The sequence below is a fragment of the Wickerhamomyces ciferrii genome, contig 00206 (genome assembly GCF_000313485.1).
Source record: "Wickerhamomyces ciferrii WGS project CAIF00000000 data, strain NRRL Y-1031 F-60-10, contig 00206, whole genome shotgun sequence".
Lineage (NCBI taxonomy): Eukaryota > Fungi > Ascomycota > Saccharomycetes > Phaffomycetales > Wickerhamomycetaceae > Hansenula > Hansenula ciferrii.
This window is the reverse complement of record NW_011887534.1, coordinates 44,017-65,443: the sequence shown is the minus strand read 5'-3', so window position 1 is coordinate 65,443 and position 21,427 is coordinate 44,017. Positions and strand designations below refer to the sequence as shown.

The following is a 21,427-nucleotide window of genomic DNA, read 5'->3' as shown; positions in this document are numbered from 1 at the left end:
AAACCGCGTATTTAAAATTATCACGAGTTACGTAATAATTGCGCTTGTGATTATGTCATCAAATAAAAAGAAAATTAAATTTTGGTAAAAAAAATTAAGCGTATAAACAAAAAAGAAGTATTTTGATCTAGTTTTAAAGGAGTTGACTAAGAAAGAAGAAGGAGTTATCTTTTGAAAGGATAGATTTACTATAGTCATCATGTTAAGAATATCGAATATATACCAAAGACCAGTTTTCGCTATACTTAGACAAACAAGAGCTAATTCAAGTTTTATTCAACAACCAAAACCATTAAATACTATAGATAAACGTTCTCCATCACAAATTGCAAATTCATCAACTTTAGATATCGAAGTTCCACAAAATAAAGCACCTGTTAAACCAAAAAAGAAAAGACCTCTACTTTCAGACTCTAAATATGAACAACAAGGTTATCAATTACCTTCATATGCTAAAAACATTGGTGAATGGGTTATTAAATTATTAATGATTGATATGGATAAAGTTAGAGCTGGTCCAATTGCAGGTTCTGTTTATTATGCAGAATGTAAAAGACAAGGTTTACAATTTGAAGATGAACCATTATCAGATACTGCATATTTTTTCTATGAAGATATTAAATTACCTAAAACTTTTTCTCAATGGTTTCAAATCACTGCATTACATCAATGGATGCTTTCAGTTAGAATGAGAGCTATGCCTTTTAAATATGGTCGTAATTATCAACAAAAATTAGTTGATAGATTCTTTAGAGATATGCAATTAAGATTAGCTGATGAAATGAATGTTAATTCAAGTAGAATATCGGATCAATATTTAAAAGATTATAATTCTCAATTAAGAGGTTTAGTTTGTTCATATGATGAAGCTTTCGCTACAGATGATATTACATTAGCTCAAGCATTATGGAGAAATTTATTTAATGCACAAAAAAATGTTGATATAACACATTTAGAAGCTATGGTTAAATATGTTAGAGGTCAATTATATGTTTTATCTAAAATGTCTGATAGAGATTTTGCATTTGGTAAATTTAAATTTGTTTCACCAAATGAATTAATCTTGAAATTTACTCCAGAACAAGAAGCTGAAATGTTAAAAAGAGCTAATGAAGAATATAATTTTGAAATTAATGGTAAAAAACCAATTCCAAGTGAAAAAAGTAAATTATCTTATGAAAATTAGTATATATTTATGAGGAGTATAGTATAGTGTGTTTGTCTGTGGTTTTGTATATAAAGTTTTATGATATTCGATTTATTTAATAAATAGCTAAAGTTAATATGGTTTTTATTCATGTAGATTATATACACAGTTTCAAACTGATGAAATAACAACATTCCAATTTTCTGGTTTATTTTCAATTGTAACTTTATTCAATTGATTTAAAAATTCAGAAATAAATGAGCCAGTACCTTCATTTTCAACTTTTTTACCAGCAATACCACCAGCTTGATTGAAAAGAGCCACTGCAGTAACAACAGCTAAAAATGGGTCATTTCTATTTGCAGTAATATATGCAGATATAGCACTACCTAATGAACAACCAGAACCTGTAATACCACCCATTAATTTATGACCACCTTTTATAGTAACAACTCTTTGTTTAACATCTGATGGGATTTTATATTCACCTGATAACCAACCATCAACAATTATATCTTTTTCACCAGTGACAACAACTATAGATCTTGTACTTATAGCTAATTTTTTAGCAGCTTCAATAACAACATCTTGTTTTTCCTTACCAACATTATCAACACCTTTCATTAATTTATCAATACCTGCTGTAGTGAATATTTCACCTTCATTACCCTTTATAACTGTTAAATAACCTAAATTCAAAATTCTTTTAACTAAATCTTTTCTAAATTTTGAAGCACCAGCTCCCACAGGATCAAATATAACAGGATTACCATTCTTGTTATAACTTGATACAGCTTTTAAATAAGTATCAATCTCAGATTCTCTTGGTGTACCAATGTTCAATAATAATGCAGCATTTGGGAATTTGGAAAAATCTTCAAAATCTTCAACTTCTTCAGACATTACTGGAGATGCACCAATTGCTAATGCTACATTTGCACTAAATGTCTTTACCACATTATTTGTAATATGATGAATCATTGGTTTTATATCAATAACATTTTGAATGATCTGGGTGGAAGGTTTTATATAATCTATTGGATATTGATTATTGGTAATGTATAAGTCCCTAGTACTTGAATGAATCAATTCACTTAATTTTTTAGTTGCACCTGCAGCATCTTTATTAGCCATGATATTCGATACAACAGCAACACCATCCAATGATCTTCCAGGGATAGCACTTGTATACAATACTCTTTGAACATTAGTATCATTAATACCACCAATCCCTACGGTTCTGACATGATCACCACCTTCATCTCTTAAAACTTTCAATACACCACGAACACCTAATGGACCAAATGGTAATTTCTTCATATTCTTCTTTGTATTAGTTTCAAACATTGGACCAACACCAATATAATCAACAACACCTTCTTCAATTACTTCTCTAGCTTCAAAAGCAAAACCAACACTAACACCAATGATTTTATCAGGTCCAAGTAATTTTCTAACTAATTTTGCAGGCATATCATCTTGACCAACATGAACACCTTCACAATTAATAGCCAATGCAATATCAACACGATCATTTATAATCAAAGGGATCCCTGCTTTTCGAGTCAATTCATGAACAGCTTGAGCTCTTTTGATGAATTCTCTTGTATCAATCTCTTTTTCACGTAATTGAACAATGGTGACTCCATTATCAATTGCTGCTTGTACTTGACCTAGGAAATCATACCCTTCAGGGACCATTTCCGCATTGGTCACAAGATAGAGCGAGTAATCAACGTTTTGTGTCATTCTGGTAATATACTGATTAAAACTTGATTGAACAATGAAAATATCACCAAAAATCAAAGAAATCCATCAGTTTTTATACAATTTCAATATTCTTTTATACTCGTTAACAATAAAACACCGGTGTTGCGCAAATCAAAACTTTATAGATTTCTAAAAGCATAAAAATTTAAAACAAAAACATCACCAAACTATGGAAAAACCATTGAAAACCTAATTGAAGACTACAATTAGAACTATGAGATTCACTCCAAATATCATCCTCGATGCTCCATCATTCCTTAATCCAGACCATGAAAGAACTCTAAGTCTCAGAGGGAAAAAAGCCCCAATGATTGAAAACTTCACAGTGATTAAAGATGTTTATGAAGCTATAGATCTTACAGATAATGATTTAAGAATATTAGGTAATTTACCTAAATTAACTAGAATAAAAACATTATTGGTGGCAAAGAATAGAATTCAAAATATTCAAGATGATTTTTATACCACAGTACCAAAATTAACAAGTTTAAGTCTTGTTTCTAATAAAATTTTAAATTTTAAGAGTTTATTACCATTGAAAGAATTGAAAAATTTAGAGAATTTATATTTATTAAATAATCCAATCAGCCAAAAGGATAATTATAGATTGAAAATAATATGGTTGTTACCAAGTTTAAAAATCTTAGATTTTAATAAAATTAAAGAATCTGAAAGAACTCAAGCCAAAAATTTATTTGGTGATTCAATAACAAATATAAATCAAATTGATTCAAATTTCTTCAATGATGATATAAACAATAATAACAACAATGAAGATATAGATATAGATCATGATGAAGAACAAGTCCACACCATACTAAAGAAATTAACTGAAGAAGATAGAATTGCTTTAAAAGAAGAATTGAAAACTGCAACTTCTTTAAGACAAATCGATACTATTGAAACTGCTTTAAGAAATGGTTATATAAAACGTGTGTAAAAAAATACAATCATTGGGTCATAACAAGTTAACGTAATACATTCGTTTGACATAGTCTATATATAATTATCTATTTATCCAAGAATATTATTGATTGACATCTTTTTAGTTTCAACATGTTCTTCCTTTTCCTTCTGTTTTTCAGTTTCCTTTTTTTCTTGTTCATTTCCCACTTGTTCAACATCTTCTTTAGCTCCCTCTTTAACTTCTTCCTTAACCTCCTCTTTAGCTTCCTCTTTTACTTCTTTTTCAACATTATCAATCTTTATTGGTTCTTCATTATTCATTATTGATTTAATTGAATGTTTATTAATTTCATCACTCTTAGTAACAACATTCGATGCTAAAACTGATGGATGTTTTAATATTGAATTATCTGAAATTTCATTTCTTATAATCTTACTTGGTGTTGGAGTTGCCAACCCACTATTTGGTTCTAATTGAGATCTAAGAACTGGTGGTGGGGTATTTAAAGTTTGAACTTGATCTATAGATGAATAATTTGATGATGATGAATCATTATTATTTTTAGATAATTTCATCATACTTGGTAATAATTCTTCTTCTTTTGATGGAGGTGGTGGATAATATCTATATTCTGAAACTTTCCCATTTTTAAATGGTAATTGTTGTGGTTGTTGTTGATGTTGAGGTGTTGCTTGAAATTCATAAAATTCTGGTTCATCTGCACCCGCAGGTTTATCAACATGATCATTATAATCAATAATTCCATAATTTTGTCCATATAATTCACCATTTGAAATTTCAACAATTTTTTCATAAACATTTTCATCATTATCTCTTGAATCAATAGTATCATCATCATTCACATCTTTCATTTCAACATCTTGATCATTTTGATCTTTAACATCACAATTATAACATTTTTTACCATTCTTTGTCTTTATCCATTTTAATGTTTTATTGGTACCACATGATTCACAATTTTTAGAATTATTTGAATCTTCATTTAATTCATCTTCATTTTCTTCAATTTTAATTTGTGAATCTTGTAAAATTTTTAATGAATCTTGAAATTCAGCAAATCTACCTTGAACCCCTGTTAATCCATTAAGATTTGGTTTTTTAATATCCTCAATATAAACTTGTAAAGCTGTACCAACATTTGATTGTTTATAACGTTTAACTTCAGTTGTAAATGAAATAAAATCAAAATTTAATGATGTAATTTCATGTCTTTCACAAATAACAATTGGTGTTAATTTCCCAAATATATTACCAATTTTAATACATTTACTATCAGGTTTATTCTCTGTAATAATTTTAAATCCAATATGTGTCTTATTATTTGGTTGTTGTGCTTCTTTTAAAGTAACTGGAATGTTACAAATTTCACAACATTTTGAATTTTTACCTTCTTTATATTTATGTGCAATTGCCTTTTGAATACCAAAAATAGGTTGTAACATACCAGTATCCAATATTTTAACATGAGGATTCATTAATGCACACAACATATGAACCCATTTACCATCATTTGTTCTTTTCAAACCAGCTTTAATAATTTCATCATTATGATAAATTCCACAAAGACAACATTTATAATTTGTTGAAATTAATGGATTTAAAGAATTTGAACATGGATCACAATACCATTTATAACTACCAAATGGATTTTTAACATCATCTGAATCAATACCATAACATTGGGGATGTAAATTAATTCCACATCCATAACAAAATAATGATGTTGAAGGTTCACTATCTTCAAGACAAACTGCACATTTTTTATTATTTGTTATTGGTTTAATTAATTTTGATGAAGATTGAGCAATTAATGGAGATCTTTGATTTGGGAATTCATGAAATTTTAATCTTGAATTATAAATATTTGAAGTTAAATGATAATAACGTTCAGTTATTAATTGTTGTAAATTAACATGTGGATTCTCTGCCACAATCGTAGAAACTAAAATTTCTGGTTTTTCATCTTTAGCTTGTTCTGATTGTTTTTTATTATATTGTCTTTTCTCTTTAATATTTGATTTTTTCTCAGGTGAAGGACTAATAGATTTAGCAGTAGCAGTAGTATTAGTATTTTCCACTTTAGCTTTTTTAACAGGTTCATTAATAGGTGTATGATTATTAGTAGTATTAGTACTAGTATCACTAGCATTAACTGGTTCCACTGAAGGTTGTTTTCTTTTCCTTGAAACATCACCATTATTAGAAACGTACTCAGCTTTTGCTTTTAAAATTAAATTACAATCATCCATTAATTCACTTTCTAATTTTTTTTTCCAACCATAACCACCTTTTTGACCTGTTTTCCTTAAAACTTCATTTGGTTCTTCCCAAATAACTGCGTATCTTCTCCATAATCTTGCACATCTTATACATAATGCAATTATTTCACCTTCTTCTGTAAGAATTTGTGTAGCTGCACCTGGAGATCTAAACCAAATCATTGATTCATTAGTTTTACAATGTTTACATTGAAATTCCCTTTTAGAAGATTTATTAACATCATAAGATGAATCATCAGCTGAATGACCTAAGTCTTGATTTTCATTTTCTTCTTCATTTAAATTTTTCTTAGCTTTTGTCTTTTTACGACCTTCATAATTATCCCAAATTAAATGACCATTTTTAGTTTTTTTCCAAAGATAATAAAATCTAACAATCATTGAAACTGGTTGAGTTTTAACTAATTGAGCAACTGGATATAATTCACTACCAAATTCTTTAACACCATCTTCAAATTTTTTAATTTCTTCATTTGTAAATGTTGGTTCTTTTAAATTTGATCTTGTTATTAATTTATTTAAAGTTTCAGCTTTTGTAAAATCATAATTTGAATCTAATAAATTTTTAAGAATTTTATCCATGAAATTTGGTGTATTTGGTAATAAATCTAATGCTTCAGCAATTGGTGCAGCTTTCTTAATATATTCATCAATCTTATCATTAATTTCATTATCATCAACATCATTAAGATGTTCTGGCATTTTCCATTGTAAAGTTACAGTATCTTCACCACCTCTTTCAATATAACCTTTTGGTCTTTCTTGTAACCATGGAGGGAAATCAGAAGGATCCATATTTTCATATTCTTTAGGTACTTTTAAAGGTTTTAAATCCTCTTCAGGTTCTTCAGATGAAATTTTACCTTGTTTTCTTCTACCATCGATTTTTTTCTTTTTTGAAGATGAAGATGAAGATGATACATTATTTTTTTGATATTGTTCATCTAATTGAGAATTATCATAATATTCCACAATATGATCGTACCAGTCATGAATCCCAGTTAATTGATTCTTAGGACCTAATCTTGAAGCGGCTCTTGGATAAGGACGATCTTGTAAGTCTAAGGCATCTTCTAATTTAGCATGCATACCCAAGTATCTATAACTCCATTCTTCTTGATTTCTTCTTTCTTGTTGATTTAAATCAGAATCATTTCTTAAAAAAACTATAGCAGCTTCTTCATATGATGGTAATTTTTTCTCTATTGAATTATTTGATTGATTGTTGGAATTCTTAACATTGTCATCTTCTTTACTTATCTCAGTATTTGGTAATAATTTTTGACCTTCTAATTTTTTGGTACAATTGATACAAGACCAAGCAAAACCTCTAGCAGGTTTTTTATATAAAGGAGGATCCAAACAAAGCATATGATACATTTCATTACATTCACAACATTGAATTGAATCACTATGATTACACCATTGATTACATTTGGCACAACTTTTTGGTGATTGTAACATATCTTTACTTTTACCTTGTTCCACAAATATATAACCAAATCTTTTCATTAGTGCAGTATGATAATTTTTAGGTAAACTTGTAAGATTTTTTGTAGGTAATACATCATAGAATCTAATCATATATCTATCAAATAATTTATCAAACCAAAATTGATTTGGTATTGTTTTGAAATGTTCAAAATCTTCAATTTCATCTTTATGTTGAACAACACATTTCCCTCTGAAAGATTGTAGCGGACAAGTATCTGAATGCATTGATGCGTATAGTAATCTTGAATCAGTTGAATGTTTTGAAATATCTCTTGCTCTATAATACCAATTAATTTTAAATTTATAACCTTCAGCAGGTTCAATCACTGAATATTTCTTTCGTGTCTTGACTTTCAATTCATTATCATCATTTTCCCCTTTGATTTCCTCCTGACTCTGTATCTGATTTTGTTTATTTTTAACAAATCCCATAATACGACCAACATAATAAGGTTCACCAGGAGGCTCACAAATCAAATAAATATTATCATCTTTAAACAATTTAAAACCATTTGATAATTGTAATTCAATACCATCTTTAACAACAGCACCTTGTAAATCCAAAATATGAGAAAAGAAAGGATCTTTAATTTTAGGTTGATAATTCATTGGGAATCCACCATCATTTATTTCATCACCGTTTTGTATAGGAGTATCAGCTCTTGTAGTGGTACCTGAACCAGCACTTGAAGTTCCCTGTTGATTCTTACGCACATATTTTCTCTTTTGTCCTTGTTGTTTCCCTGAACCATTAGATCCACTAGAATCAGGAATTTCTGTTGAAGTTTCTCTTTGGTCTTTAAGAGAAGAATCGGAACCAGTGGGTAGATCGAATTCATAATCTTTCTTTTCAGTGTAGTCCACTTTAGCTGTTCTTCTCTTTGGTCTAGAACCATTTGGTGTGAGTTGAAGATCATCCATTGTTGTGTCCTTGGAAGAGGCCATTATGATTTAATTGCAAAATACCGCTCAACTTCTTTAGCTATATTAATACTAATTAATCAATGGGAAAGATGCAATTTTGATGCGTTTTTTCTCTAGTTTTTTTAATGATTTGATGAATATTTTGATGCGCTGAATGACTATGGATGATAAAATATCTAATAAGACACAATTTGGATCTTTAACTCATTAAATTCAATGATTTAACTGTCAATAATATTGTTTTCCAAAATGAAAAAGTAGTTTTCTTAAAATTGATTTTTTTGGTTTTTTGGGTTTTTGGTTTTTTGGGCCTTTCATTTGATTTTAATATAAGCAAGAAAATCGTTACGGGACGCAGTGCAATACAAAACTTTTTAAATTATTTATATTCAATTATACAAATGTCCATGATTGTATGTGATATATATAGAGTCGGTCTATGATATTTTGATTAATTGTATGTCGTGGGCTATAGATAGCCTTTTTTGTCCCAGATTCAGAGACCATTTAGATCAATAGTTAGTTATGTTTCAAATATGTTTATATAAACTTATATAATAGTACTAATGATTTGTTGTTCATTTCTTCATAAAATAAATTAAAATAGCCATCATGAATATCTTCTTTTAGTCTTAAGCAGAGAAAAAAAAAAGACACAAGTGCAAAAAAAAAACACAGAAAAAACACGGGAAAAATAGGATAGTAAAAATTGAAGCCATATTAAAATGAGTAAATTAAATTATTAATAATTCAAATTCCCATTAAAATTATTATTATTATAAGGTCTTCTATTACCACCTCCATTATTCCCATAATGATTCCCATAATTTTGATAACGATCATTTGAATATTTTCGTTGTTTCCTTTGTAATCCTCCACTTTGATCTAAATTTGATAAATTTGATATATGAGAATTATTAAAATTTTTATCAGTTGGATAATATTTAGGTAATCCATTTCCATTTATATCTTGTTGTCCTGAAACTTGTGCTTGTTGATCTAATTCATTTGGATTTGGATATGGTCTTTTAGATGGGATTTGTTGGGTTTGTTGTTGTTCTAATTCTTGTTGTTTACGATTTGGTGGTATTGGGATATGATTTGAATTTGGATTTGGATTAGGATTTGGATTTGGAATTGTGTTTGGAATTGTGTTTGGTTTTGGATTTGAATTGAAATCATCTTGATATCCACCTGTATATCCATTAAAACTATTTGAATTCCCCCAATTACCTGCACCACCTCCGTTATTATTATTTCCATAATTTCCATAATTTCTTGATCTATATTGTTGATTATTTGAATTTCTTGATCTATAATCATGATACCCACCTTGGTTTCCACCATAGTTACCATAATTATTATGATGATTAAAATTATTATTATTATTATTGTTATGATTATGACTATTATTGTTAAAAGGTACAGGAGGTGGAGTTTCTAAATCTTGTGGATGTGCAGATCTTTGTTGTCTATTATCTTTAATGAAATTTGATCTTGGTCTTGTTAATTGTGGATTTATATGTTGATTTATTTGTTGAGTAATTGAGTTTGATGTAATTGGACCTGCCACTGGACCTGTTGGACCTGGTGGAATAGGACCTGATTGAATAGATCCTGCAGATAATGGAGGTTTTATTGGCAGTGCTTTATTTTGTGGTATTATGGATGATGATGGTGGTGGTCTTCTACTTAATGGATTTGTTGGTTTTTGTAATTGTTGTTGTTGTTGTTGATTTTTTTGTAATTCTTTAAATTTTGGTATATCAGCTTCATGACATTCATTAAAATTAATATCAACAGTATCAGTTGGTAATGGATTTGTATGGAAGTATGGATGATCTAATGCACCAACCCCGGTAATTCTTGACATTGGATATAGAGTTAACATTTCTTTTAATAATTCAATACCTTCAGGTAACATTAAATTTTTAAATCTTTTAAAAATATTTGGTTCATAATTTTTTAAAATAATTTTTTTTTCATTAATTTTATCCATATTTAAATTTGGATAATTTTCTAAATTTGCATCACCAACTAATTGGAAAATATCATAAACTTGTTGTAAATCAGATTTACCTGGTAATATTGGTTTTCTTTCATATAATTCACCAAATACACAACCAATCCCCCAAATATCAACAGCTGTAGTATAATTTCTATCACCAAATAAAACTTCAGGAGCTCTATACCATCTTGTCATAACAACTTCAGTTAAAGGTTGATTACCACCACCTGGTAAAGCTTTAGTTGGAATTGGACCAATATAATCTCTTGCAAGACCAAAATCTGCAATTTTAACTATACCATTAACATCAATCAAGATATTTGAAGCCTTTATATCTCTATGAAGGAAATTTTTGGAATGAATAAAATTTATACCTTTTAATAATTGTTTCATTATAGATTTTATATCAGTTTCTTTTAATCTAATATCAGGATTTCCTAATATCCCAGTTAAATCAAATGACATATAAGGGAAAACCATGAAAAAATCTTTTCGTATTTTATGATCAATTCTATTTGGATCATAATTTTCATAGTCATCATTTGGAGCAGGTCTATCATGAATCATATCTAGTAATTCAATGATATTTTCAGAAGAATTTGAATCATTGTTATTATTATTAGATTCTTGTAATTCTTTTAATATAGTAATTTCTCTGAAAGCAGTAATTGGGAAACCATCAGACTTTGAATGTCTAATGATTCTTTTAATGGCAACATAGTGGTTTTTGGTACGATCTTGACCTTTGAAAACAACACCAAAAGTACCTTTCCCTAATTGTTTTAATATTTTATACTGGTTTAATTTAACGACACCATAATATCTTTTGGTTTTAGTGAATTGGAATTCTTTTGATCTTGGTGGAGCAGGAGAGGATCTATGTGATAGTGGAGTAGAGCTTGGAGAATATATGTTTGGAGTGGCAAGATGTGATTTTGGTGGTAATGGTTGTTGTAATTGTTGTTGTTGGTTATCTAGACTCATAATGACTTTAATTTGCCTGGCTTTTTTTCTTGTTATTTTTCTCAATATCAGCAAACAAATAAGATAAGGAATCAAATAGAAAAAGAGGTAGAATTTGGATTAAATAAATGAAATAAACCCTATAGAACACCACGCCAGTTGATTTCAGTTAGAAAAAGACCGCTGATTTTCCAACTTGTCTCTATTATTATTCACTGTTTTTACTTGTTGTTAATTTCAATTTACTCAGAAAATCGCGACTTCTCAAAAAATAATTTGGAAAGGGCGGGTAAATTTTGTGGAAATCGCGGGCGATTATAACAACAATAATTAATACCCATCATTTTGATTCAAATCAATTTCAATTTGGTTTGGAAAGGAATCGTGATAGTATGATTATTATCATGAGTTTATCATATGTTCATAGTGAGGGTATTGCACCATGAATCAATTTTAAATCAGCAGTCCGTTGAATGAATGTTAAATTAATAATTTATAAATATGAGCAAAGCTGAATTTGGTATGATTTTTGATAGTTGGACAATTCATCTCTTGAAACTTTTATTGAAGGATCGAAGTTACAAAACATTCAATTCTTATTTCACATAATGTTGGCTATTAGTAGATTGTCTCATCAAAATTAGGTAAAACCTGATGGACTTTCAAGTTTGCTCCGAGATTGATTGGTATTATCAATTTGAGTGTCTACATGTTCATAGGTTTATTGGTTTGAATATTGTTTCTCAAGATACAATAATGAAAGAAATACAAGTGGTACTGATGGGGCTCTATCTTATGTGTCATTATCTTTTGAAATTGCTGTATAAGGTGGTTAATCATCTACCATAGATGATGCTCATGTCAAGGTTTTGAAAAGTTAAACTTCAAAGAAATTATGAGATTCATTGATTTCAAAAGATCAAATAACAAAAAATACTTAATGGTGATATTGATAGATCTCGTGCTTTCAAAGCTATTTCTTTAACACTCGTGCTGGTTCCAGAAGTTATCAAGTGTTTTCTATCAGAAATGTGATCTGGTTATAATGATTTGGGGCGTGATAATTCAAATAGTGTTGGTTTAAGAACGTTCAACTCCAGAGAATGTTCAAGTATACTCTTAGAATGAATGATATCAGCTGATTCTAAAGTCTGATTGGGCTTGAAATTTTCCTTGTTGTATTTTTGTTGGTCTACAATTTAAGTAATTTCATAAAAGTATATTGAATTAACATATCATATTTAAATAAGCCCCAGCAAGATATCTCAACAATTGTGTCAAGAAGTTCCACCATAATCAAACTAAATTAGCAAGGTATATTCCCAACAATTTTGTTAAGAAATCCCATCATCATCAACCAATAAAAAAAATATATTAATATAGCAAAACCTGAACTTCTATATTAGCAATACCAAATGAATACCATGGCTAGACAATTATGAAGTATGGTTATCAAAGATAAGTTTAAAAGCAAATCAAGATCAAAAGACCAGATCAAAGATTCAAATGAATTTGAAAGTATAAAAGAAAATAAAATAAAAGATTCAAACTGAAGTAAAAATCAAAAAAAAAGAAGACAAAAGATAAATTATAAAGATTCAATTACATTTTAATATTGAAATCATTGAAGCTTATCAATCTTTACTAGGCATTTCACCATCTTTTGAATATTTCTGAATGATTTCTTCGAGACAGCTTTTAACAGCCGTATAATCCAATTTCAAACTGGCAAGATCAACATCTTTCAAAGATTTATTAGCAGCATCAGAACAAATCTGTTCTTTTTTCCTTTTGGAAATTCTTGGTAAACTAGCAAATTTTCTGAAGGTCCCTAATTTCTTGTCTTTGTAAGGAAACACAAAGGAATCTATTGTCTTTATTTTTTCAAAAAATACCTCCTTTGCTTTAGACATTTCTTTTGATATTTTTTCCCGCTTAATGGCATTATTATTATCAACAACCTCAATATCACCATTGGAATCATCATGATTAGATCTAATATCATTGTCAACAACCTCAACATCACCATTGGTATCATCATGATTAGATCTAATATCATTGTCAACAACCTCAACATTACCATTGGTATCATCATCAATTTGATCATTATCATTCACAGCATGACCATTCTTATCATCATTAATTTGATCATCATCATTGTGATTGTTATTCCCAAAAATACCATTGTTGTCATCAATTTGATTAATATTATTAATACGTTTTTCATAATTTCCAATTTTTTGCTTTTGCACATCATTAATTTCATGATTTCTTTCTCTTAAATCTTCTTTGAGCTGTTGAAGTTCTTGAATTGAGTAAAAATTGCTTGGTTCAGATGATGCTTGCAATCTTCTGATCTCATTGATTGCTTCGTTATTAATTGCTATGATGCCATCTGTTCTTGAAATTGTTCTTTCAAGAGATGAAGCACTAGAATTTGAATTTTGTTGGTTAACTTCAGCATCTTCTAGATCATGATCAACATTTCTGGAACGACGTGACCTAAAACCATCAAATATTCTGTTAACACCTGAATGTAGATGGGAACTGTTTGCAAACCAGTTCCTTCCTCTTTCGATCAAACTTCTTGTAGTAGAAACTGCAATAGAAATTGGTGAATTACTGGCATTGGTTTGATCTGTATTGACTGATCTAATAGTATTAAGGTTTCCTGGCATGATGATCTTTGAATATATCTGATGAGAATAACAAGTCAATGATTTTAGATGAAAGCTTGATCTTTATCACAATTTAATAATTCAATATTTGCCACTAGTTATTCAAACAACCGCCAGAATTAATATAGATCAACCAGATTTGGGATCTGGGGTCTGGGCGCTTGTCTTAATCAGGGGCGACAATAACCGTCGGATATATACGCTGACGGTTTACCTATATAAGTTGTGTCTAGCTAATAAATTATGAACTGAAATAAAGACAGTGTTGATGTTTTATGCTGTACTATAGTATTTGGTACATGAAATAGCTATTTAATAGATGTAATTTCAACATTGATGAGCTTACATATATGCAGGATTTATATTATGTTGTATATGCGACCTACTATTTGTGTATATACTGGTCTATATATGAGACGCGGAGATTTGTATTAAGCAAGTCAATCACATATCTAGTTCAAGAACTCGTATATATTAATTTATTTTATATATAAATGATGTGCAGCTAGCTTTGACGTAGTAGCAGTTTGTATAAAAATTGATATTGCCCATCATGATCAGGTATATTTACTTGTTTTCGCCCTCATCCTTGAAGCCGTTGATAAGTATATTATAAGGTTTGAACCTCGTAATCCCAAAATCATCCATCTCTTCAGCGGTTAAATCACTATCATTTTGTCCATTAGGAACACGTGAGATTCCTGTAAGCAACAATGATGTATCTCTAGCTTTGTTGAAATTTTTTGATGAAAATACATTCAGGAATCCAGATAAGAAGTCTAAGGTATCTGATTTTGTAAAGAATTCTCTACTACCAATTTCCATTTTCTCAGCACCTTTATGATATGCAGCACTTTTCTGTTCGTATGTAAGCATCGGTAAATTTAAGTTCCATTTCCTAATGGAATCATTAGCTTTAAGAGTGTTGACCTCATTAGTATTGAATAAGTTTCTTCTATTTGAATATTCTTTCAATTCGTCGAAATAAAATGCAATATATAAGAATTCTTCATAGAATTCGTTTTCAGGTAAAAGCTTTCTAACGGCAAATTCTTCGAAAGATTCCTCTTCATATCCACAACATTCACCTCCATCAAAAGGTTTATCTTCTTCAATAAATTCGTTATATCTAGGAGCAAATGCAAATCCATCAAATTGTTCACCGTCGAATTTCACCAAGTTCAAACTATCAACCTTGGATAAACTTTGCAATACTTCACCAAACTTGTTGGAAGGTGCAATTAGACTATTCAACCCATCAAGAACAAGCACATTGCCAGAAATTTCCTTTATAAAATTGCGTAGAACTGATTCTTCATTCATGAGAACATTCTCATAAAACTGCTTAACTTTGTTGAATTCTCTAATAATTCTCGTCTCTGTATCAATCTGTAAATCATACTCATTTGTAACCTTTGATCTAAGTATTAAGTTTTTCTTTCCTTCATGAACTATATCCAAGAACTCGTAGTCATAATCAGATGAGTTCTCATACAACTCATAAATTTTATATGAATTTGATGCCTGGAAGGGGTAAGTACTACCGTGTTTTAAGTAATGTGAATATTTTTGTTTGAGGGGATCTAATGAGCTGAGAACAACATCTAAATGAATTGATTTGTAAACAATAGGAGCAAAAGTATTACAAAGTTCCCGATTGACCCTAACAAGGTTGGCGGGATCAACGCCATAATCAACTATTATACCCCATATCTCAATTGGAAATATTGATTTGAAATTTGTAACTGGTTTTTTTACCATCTTATCGCTTCCAGAATTGAAGAGTTTTTTAAACAATGGAATTTTATCAAACACATTGAGCTTTTTGAAATTGGATGAAGCAATATTTGAAATCTTGGAGCTCAAATTAGAAAACTTTTTTATGGTATTGAATCGTAAAAGATAACCAAACATCTTAAATTTCCAAACGAAAAGTCTATTTATCTTGAATCTGATGTAATATATATAATAACCAGCCAAACTTTCGAAGATATCTCGCTCATTGGGTTTTGTATCCATACCCGAAGGAAGAATCCAACGTTTCAATGCATTATTCAACTTTTCAGCTGAAACGATTTTTAGCAAAAGCCTAACAACTTTTCCGATGAGTTTTGGAACATTTTGATCTAGCAATTCTTGGTAAAAATTTTCACGTTCATGTTCAATAGCTTCAATTTCTGATAAAACTGACGACATTGTATATAATATTGTAAATTATTAATTGAAAACTTATAATTTTGAAATTAGAATTGAATGTATTGAGGTTATGTCTCGTTATATAATATTGGAGGTTTTGTATTTTGGTTGACCATCTGGAAAGTGAAAATTAGAAAATAAGAATCAAGGATATATCCCATTTCTTATCCATTTCTGTTGAGAACTTATCTTCGAAAAGAAAGGAAGTTCAATTAATAAATTGAGCTTGAAAATGAGGTACGCATAATTTGTGAGTATTAATTGTATCCCAAAAGGGAATGGTTACACAGCCCGTGAACGATAAAAGGAGCATAATCAATGAGAACAAATAATCCTGGGAGTTCTAGAGGGAGTAATAGCACATCTCTTAACTCACCAAAGACTTCAAAATCACTAAGTAACCAGCTATCCACTCCAAAACCCACACCCATTTCAACTCAATTGAATTAATTCACATTATACCACTGACTAATCAATTACATAATCCACATTCTTTTTTCTTTCGCGAATTGTTTTTTCCAAATTTTCTTCCAAAGTTCAATTTTCGCGAAGTATAAACTCAATTAAAAAAAAAAACAAAAAAAGTAAACAAGATTTTGAAAAGGCATTACGTATCAATTAATTTTGAAAGGTATTGTCATATTGTCATAGTTTGATAATCAATTAGCTGTTTCAATTGATTAGTGTTTTGTCTTTTTGCAATTGAAGAGTTTGGTTTAATTGTTGGTTTTTGGCGGTGTGTGCCTTCTCTTTGTTATTTAATTGTGCTTATCTTGTGTTTTGTTTTAGTTCATATTAGACGTTCCCATTGAATAAAGATTACATCATGTTAATTCTTGAAGAAAGAGATATGCCAGAAATACCTGGTGAACTAATGCCAGATCATATAGCTCATGAATTGAAGAATCAAGTTGCAAGATTATTAAATAGAAGAAAATTAGAATTTCCAGGATCTCAACCAATTAGTTTTGAATCAAATCATATTACTGAAAATTTAATTAATCGTGAATATTTTGTTTGTGAAAAATCAGATGGTTTAAGATGTTTAATGCTTTGTATATTGGACCCTCTGGGTGATGAAGCTGTTTTCCTAATCACAAGAGAAAATCAATATTTTAGAATACCAAATTTCCATTTCCCATTACCTGAAGATGAAAATAGTTGTCATAATGGTACTTTAATAGATGGTGAATTAGTAATATCTAAAAATCCAAATGGTATAAAAGAATTAAGATATTTCATGTTTGATTGTTTAACATTAAATGGTCAAAATATTGTTATGAAACCTTTACCCAAAAGATTAGGTTATTTAGGTGAAAATTTTTATAAACCATATTTCCATTTAAGATCAAAACATCCAAAAGAATGTGAATCATTTCCTTTTAAATTATCATTGAAAAATATGCAACCAGCTTTTAAATTACCTCAAGTTTTTGAAAGTTTAAAACATTTAGGTCATGTATCTGATGGATTAATTTTTACAAGTTGTGAAACCCCATATGTATATGGTACAGATCCAACTTTATTAAAATGGAAACCAAGTGAAGAAAATACAGTTGATTTTAGATTGCATTTAAATATTCCAATGTATACAGATGAAGACCTTGATGAAAGAGATCCATATCGTTCATATCCAAATTATGAAGTTAAACCAAATTTTGAATTAATGATTTGGGAAGGTAAACAGTCTTATTCAAATTTTGCAGAATTAATTATATCAGATGAAGAATGGGAAAATTTAAAAAATTTAAATCAACCATTAGAAGAAAGAGTTGTTGAATGTAATAAAGATAAACAAGATAATTGGAATTTATTAAGATTTAGAGATGATAAATTAAATGGGAATCATATATCAATTGTGGAAAAAGTTTTAAAAAGTATAAAAGATGGTGTAACAAAAGAGGAATTGATTGCAAATGCTGCAAATATTGAACATGCTTCAAAACAACGAGAATTTAATAGAAAATCAAGACAAGGAAGTTTCCAAAGACCTCCTTCATCATCACAACCCCAACAACGTCCACCACCACAGCAGCAGAATCACAATCATAATAACCACCATGATGAAGAATATCAACAAAGGAAAAGACCATCAGATGAAGATGATCAATTACCAACTTATGAAGATGAAGAAGATTCTGATGATAACGAAGAACATGAAAATAAAAAACAAAAAGTATAAACTATGTATTATAACCAATATCCTTTAAATCATGATTAAAAATGTATTATAAGCGTGCCTTTACATCTACAATATGACTCTTTTCATATACACATGTTACCATATTATTTATTTATATATACATGATCAAAACAACCTTTTTTTTAATGTAAGAATAAAATCGATTTAATCAATTCACCAGGATTACCATTCCCACTCAAGATATATTTTTGATTTATAATTGAATCAACAGAATTTGATTTCAATTCATTATTATTAAAGATTTTAGCATCAATAAATTTTTTAACAATTGATGAAACATTTTCTTTAGAAAATCTTGACATATCAAATGATTCAACACCTTTTAATTTTGATGCAACTTCATGATCATATACGGTGTTTTTAGTATATGGATCCACTGTAGCAAGACCTAAACCTGCATATAAAGTTGGTGATGGTTTATCATCAGTTGAAGTCACTAAAATAACACCACCTTTTTGGAAATTTTTAGAACCTTGAGCAAAATCTAAAATTAATGAAGATAATTGAAATTTTGAAACATGAATTTTACTATTATTAACATCACGATACTCGGTTCTTGGATTTGATGTAATTGCAGAAAAATTATCAACAGTTAAAAAAACTGGAATTTCAGATTGTTTAGATAATTCATTAATGATTGCTTCTAATTGTTTACCTCTTTGTCTTGGTGTAACACGTAAATTTGTTAATTCAAATAATGTATCTCTTTTAGGGGTAGCTTTTAAAATTGATTTATATCTTGTATTACCTTCAAATGAATATTCTGATTGAATTGGAATTTTTTTTAAAATTTCTTGATTTATTGTTCTAATTTTATGTAAAAATGATTTTAAATACATTGGTTGAATATAAGTATTTAAATTTTTATCAAAATAATAATCATTACGACCATTAACTAATTGAGTTGCATATGGAATTGGTAAAATTATTGAATTACCTTGATCTGAAATTAATGCTTGAGTTTGACCTAATAAAGTTGATTTACCAATACCATTTTCACCCAAAATACATATTCTATTATCTTTGGAACTTGATTCTATGGAATTTTCCACAAATTTTGACATTTTTAAAGTATCTTTAGTAACAAGCGTTATTGGAGTCTTGAATAATTCTCTATATTGATTATGTTTAAAATTACCTGCAATAATTAATTTCTTCATATGTAATTGACTATATTTAACCACGGTGTTTTCCTTAGTTGATTTCTTCAAGATATCAACACCATTTAATTCATCAGCTTTTAAATCTAATTTTTGTTCTGATACATATTCATGGAAAAATTTACCAACACCTGAAGTCTTTTTAGATTGACCTCCACCAACTTTTTTATACCCATGAACAGCCTTCTTCTTAACTGGAGCAGCTGCTTTGGCACTAAGAACAGCAGCAGAATGGAACCCTCTAACAGAAGTGAAATGAACAGACCTTAGCATAGTTATTGACCCTAATAAATTACCAAAAAGATGTCAAATCTGTGTCTTTAATTATCAAATCAACTTTTCATTTTTTTGTCCATACAAAAATCTTGAAAAAAAAATATCAACAATTAAAAAATTCGCGAAAATAAATTAAGTATAAAAGCTGAATTTGCGGGTAAATTTGGAACTTTAATACACTAGATAATGGGTTTATTTGGGTTTAAACGATGGGTTTACCAGTTGGATGATGGTTTTAATGGGTTTGGGAGGTATGTTTATGGGTAATTACCCTTTTGAAGCGTGGTTTGGGGACTTAAACTTGGGGATTTGTGCACAGTGTATTAGCTCATGGGTATAATTGATTAAGGAATTTTATATTAATTGAATCAAATTTGACTAAAGACTTTATATAAATCAACATGGCTCGAGGAAGGACAATAATTGGACCTGATTGTCATACATCTACATCTCATCTTCTAAAAAAACCATAATCTATTGTACAAACTCTAAACATACACACACACATCTTACTCTTCAATATTTGATTCTTCCTTTTCATTTGGTAATTTAACTTCTTCCAATTGTTTCTTATCCAATTTTGTAATACCCCTTGCAGTTAAATAATCAAAAGTTTGATCTTCAGAATTATAAGTATCAATAAAATTAAAAAAAGCATTAAAAACATTTTCTTTAACTTCTTCAGCATAAATTTTATCATAAATATGTTTTTTTTTAAATTCATCCATTTCTTTTTGATAATTATTAAAATTTATTTCCTTATATCCAAAATCTTGTAATTTTTTATTATATCCATCATAAACTGGTTGTTCTAATAATAAACCAAGGGCAGGAGCCTTTGGGATATTAATTTTTTGATCTTCAAAACATTCATTAATTCTTGTTAATGGACAACCAGTTCTAACAACTAATGAAGCCATTGCAATCATTTTTCTAATTTGATGTAACATAAATGATTGACCATGGATCTTGATAGAACACCATTCTGTATTATCAATAACAAAAGGATCACTAACTGTGATGTTTTTCATATATCTTGAAGAACTTGGATCTTTGAAAGTTTTCCCCAAGGTGAAATTATGGAAATTATGATGACCTGTATAGACATTCATTGCATCTCTCATTAATTGTAATTTTTCATTAGAAATTCTGAAAGATCTTTTCAAGTTATTTTCCACAGCTTTGAATTTTCTAATTAATTGAATAATTTCATCATTTTCATTAAATTCATCTCTTGGAACTGGTTTAAATTCAGAAATTCTTTTGAGTTCATCTTCAGTGAACCCAGCATCATCAACAGCCTTGTTATAAGATTCCCAAAATTTAACAGATTCAGGATCTTCTCTAGTAATACCAGGATTTAATTCATTTTGTTTTGCAATTTTCAAACCTAATGAAGAT

At 29.0% G+C, this 21,427-nt stretch overlaps 9 protein-coding genes across 9 annotated transcripts; 3 read left to right on the top strand and 6 right to left on the bottom strand.

The window, feature by feature from the left end:
* Positions 1-199: 199 nt before the first annotated feature.
* CBP3 (Cbp3p) lies at positions 200-1,186 on the top strand (the record flags this gene model as incomplete). The annotated part of the gene is made up of 1 exon (XM_011274190.1): positions 200-1,186. The coding sequence occupies one exon, from the start codon at positions 200-202 to the stop codon at positions 1,184-1,186; it is 987 nt and encodes a 328-aa protein (XP_011272492.1).
* A 132-nt stretch (positions 1,187-1,318) lies between these two features.
* Positions 1,319-2,896, bottom strand: THI6 (bifunctional hydroxyethylthiazole kinase/thiamine-phosphate diphosphorylase; the record flags this gene model as incomplete). The annotated part of the gene is made up of 1 exon (XM_011274189.1): positions 1,319-2,896. One exon carries the CDS (start codon positions 2,894-2,896, stop codon positions 1,319-1,321), a length of 1,578 nt encoding a protein of 525 aa, XP_011272491.1.
* Positions 2,897-3,131: 235 nt separating this feature from the next.
* Positions 3,132-3,857, top strand: LEA1 (U2 snRNP complex subunit LEA1; the record flags this gene model as incomplete). Its single annotated transcript, XM_011274188.1, has 1 exon — positions 3,132-3,857. One exon carries the CDS (start codon positions 3,132-3,134, stop codon positions 3,855-3,857), a length of 726 nt encoding a protein of 241 aa, XP_011272490.1.
* A 74-nt stretch (positions 3,858-3,931) lies between these two features.
* Positions 3,932-8,563, bottom strand: SNT2 (DNA-binding E3 ubiquitin-protein ligase SNT2; the record flags this gene model as incomplete). The annotated part of the gene is made up of 1 exon (XM_011274187.1): positions 3,932-8,563. One exon carries the CDS (start codon positions 8,561-8,563, stop codon positions 3,932-3,934), a length of 4,632 nt encoding a protein of 1,543 aa, XP_011272489.1.
* Positions 8,564-9,284: 721 nt separating this feature from the next.
* SGV1 (cyclin-dependent serine/threonine protein kinase SGV1) lies at positions 9,285-11,534 on the bottom strand (the record flags this gene model as incomplete). Its single annotated transcript, XM_011274186.1, has 1 exon — positions 9,285-11,534. One exon carries the CDS (start codon positions 11,532-11,534, stop codon positions 9,285-9,287), a length of 2,250 nt encoding a protein of 749 aa, XP_011272488.1.
* A 1,613-nt stretch (positions 11,535-13,147) lies between these two features.
* BN7_5248 (uncharacterized protein) lies at positions 13,148-14,191 on the bottom strand (the record flags this gene model as incomplete). The annotated part of the gene is made up of 1 exon (XM_011274185.1): positions 13,148-14,191. One exon carries the CDS (start codon positions 14,189-14,191, stop codon positions 13,148-13,150), a length of 1,044 nt encoding a protein of 347 aa, XP_011272487.1.
* A 567-nt stretch (positions 14,192-14,758) lies between these two features.
* Positions 14,759-16,387, bottom strand: BN7_5247 (uncharacterized protein; the record flags this gene model as incomplete). Its single annotated transcript, XM_011274184.1, has 1 exon — positions 14,759-16,387. The coding sequence occupies one exon, from the start codon at positions 16,385-16,387 to the stop codon at positions 14,759-14,761; it is 1,629 nt and encodes a 542-aa protein (XP_011272486.1).
* Positions 16,388-17,213: 826 nt separating this feature from the next.
* On the top strand, positions 17,214-18,569 carry CEG1 (mRNA guanylyltransferase; the record flags this gene model as incomplete). Its single annotated transcript, XM_011274183.1, has 1 exon — positions 17,214-18,569. One exon carries the CDS (start codon positions 17,214-17,216, stop codon positions 18,567-18,569), a length of 1,356 nt encoding a protein of 451 aa, XP_011272485.1.
* A 143-nt stretch (positions 18,570-18,712) lies between these two features.
* Positions 18,713-20,023, bottom strand: RSM23 (mitochondrial 37S ribosomal protein mS29; the record flags this gene model as incomplete). Its single annotated transcript, XM_011274182.1, has 1 exon — positions 18,713-20,023. The coding sequence occupies one exon, from the start codon at positions 20,021-20,023 to the stop codon at positions 18,713-18,715; it is 1,311 nt and encodes a 436-aa protein (XP_011272484.1).
* Between the last annotated feature and the right edge of the window lie 1,404 nt (positions 20,024-21,427).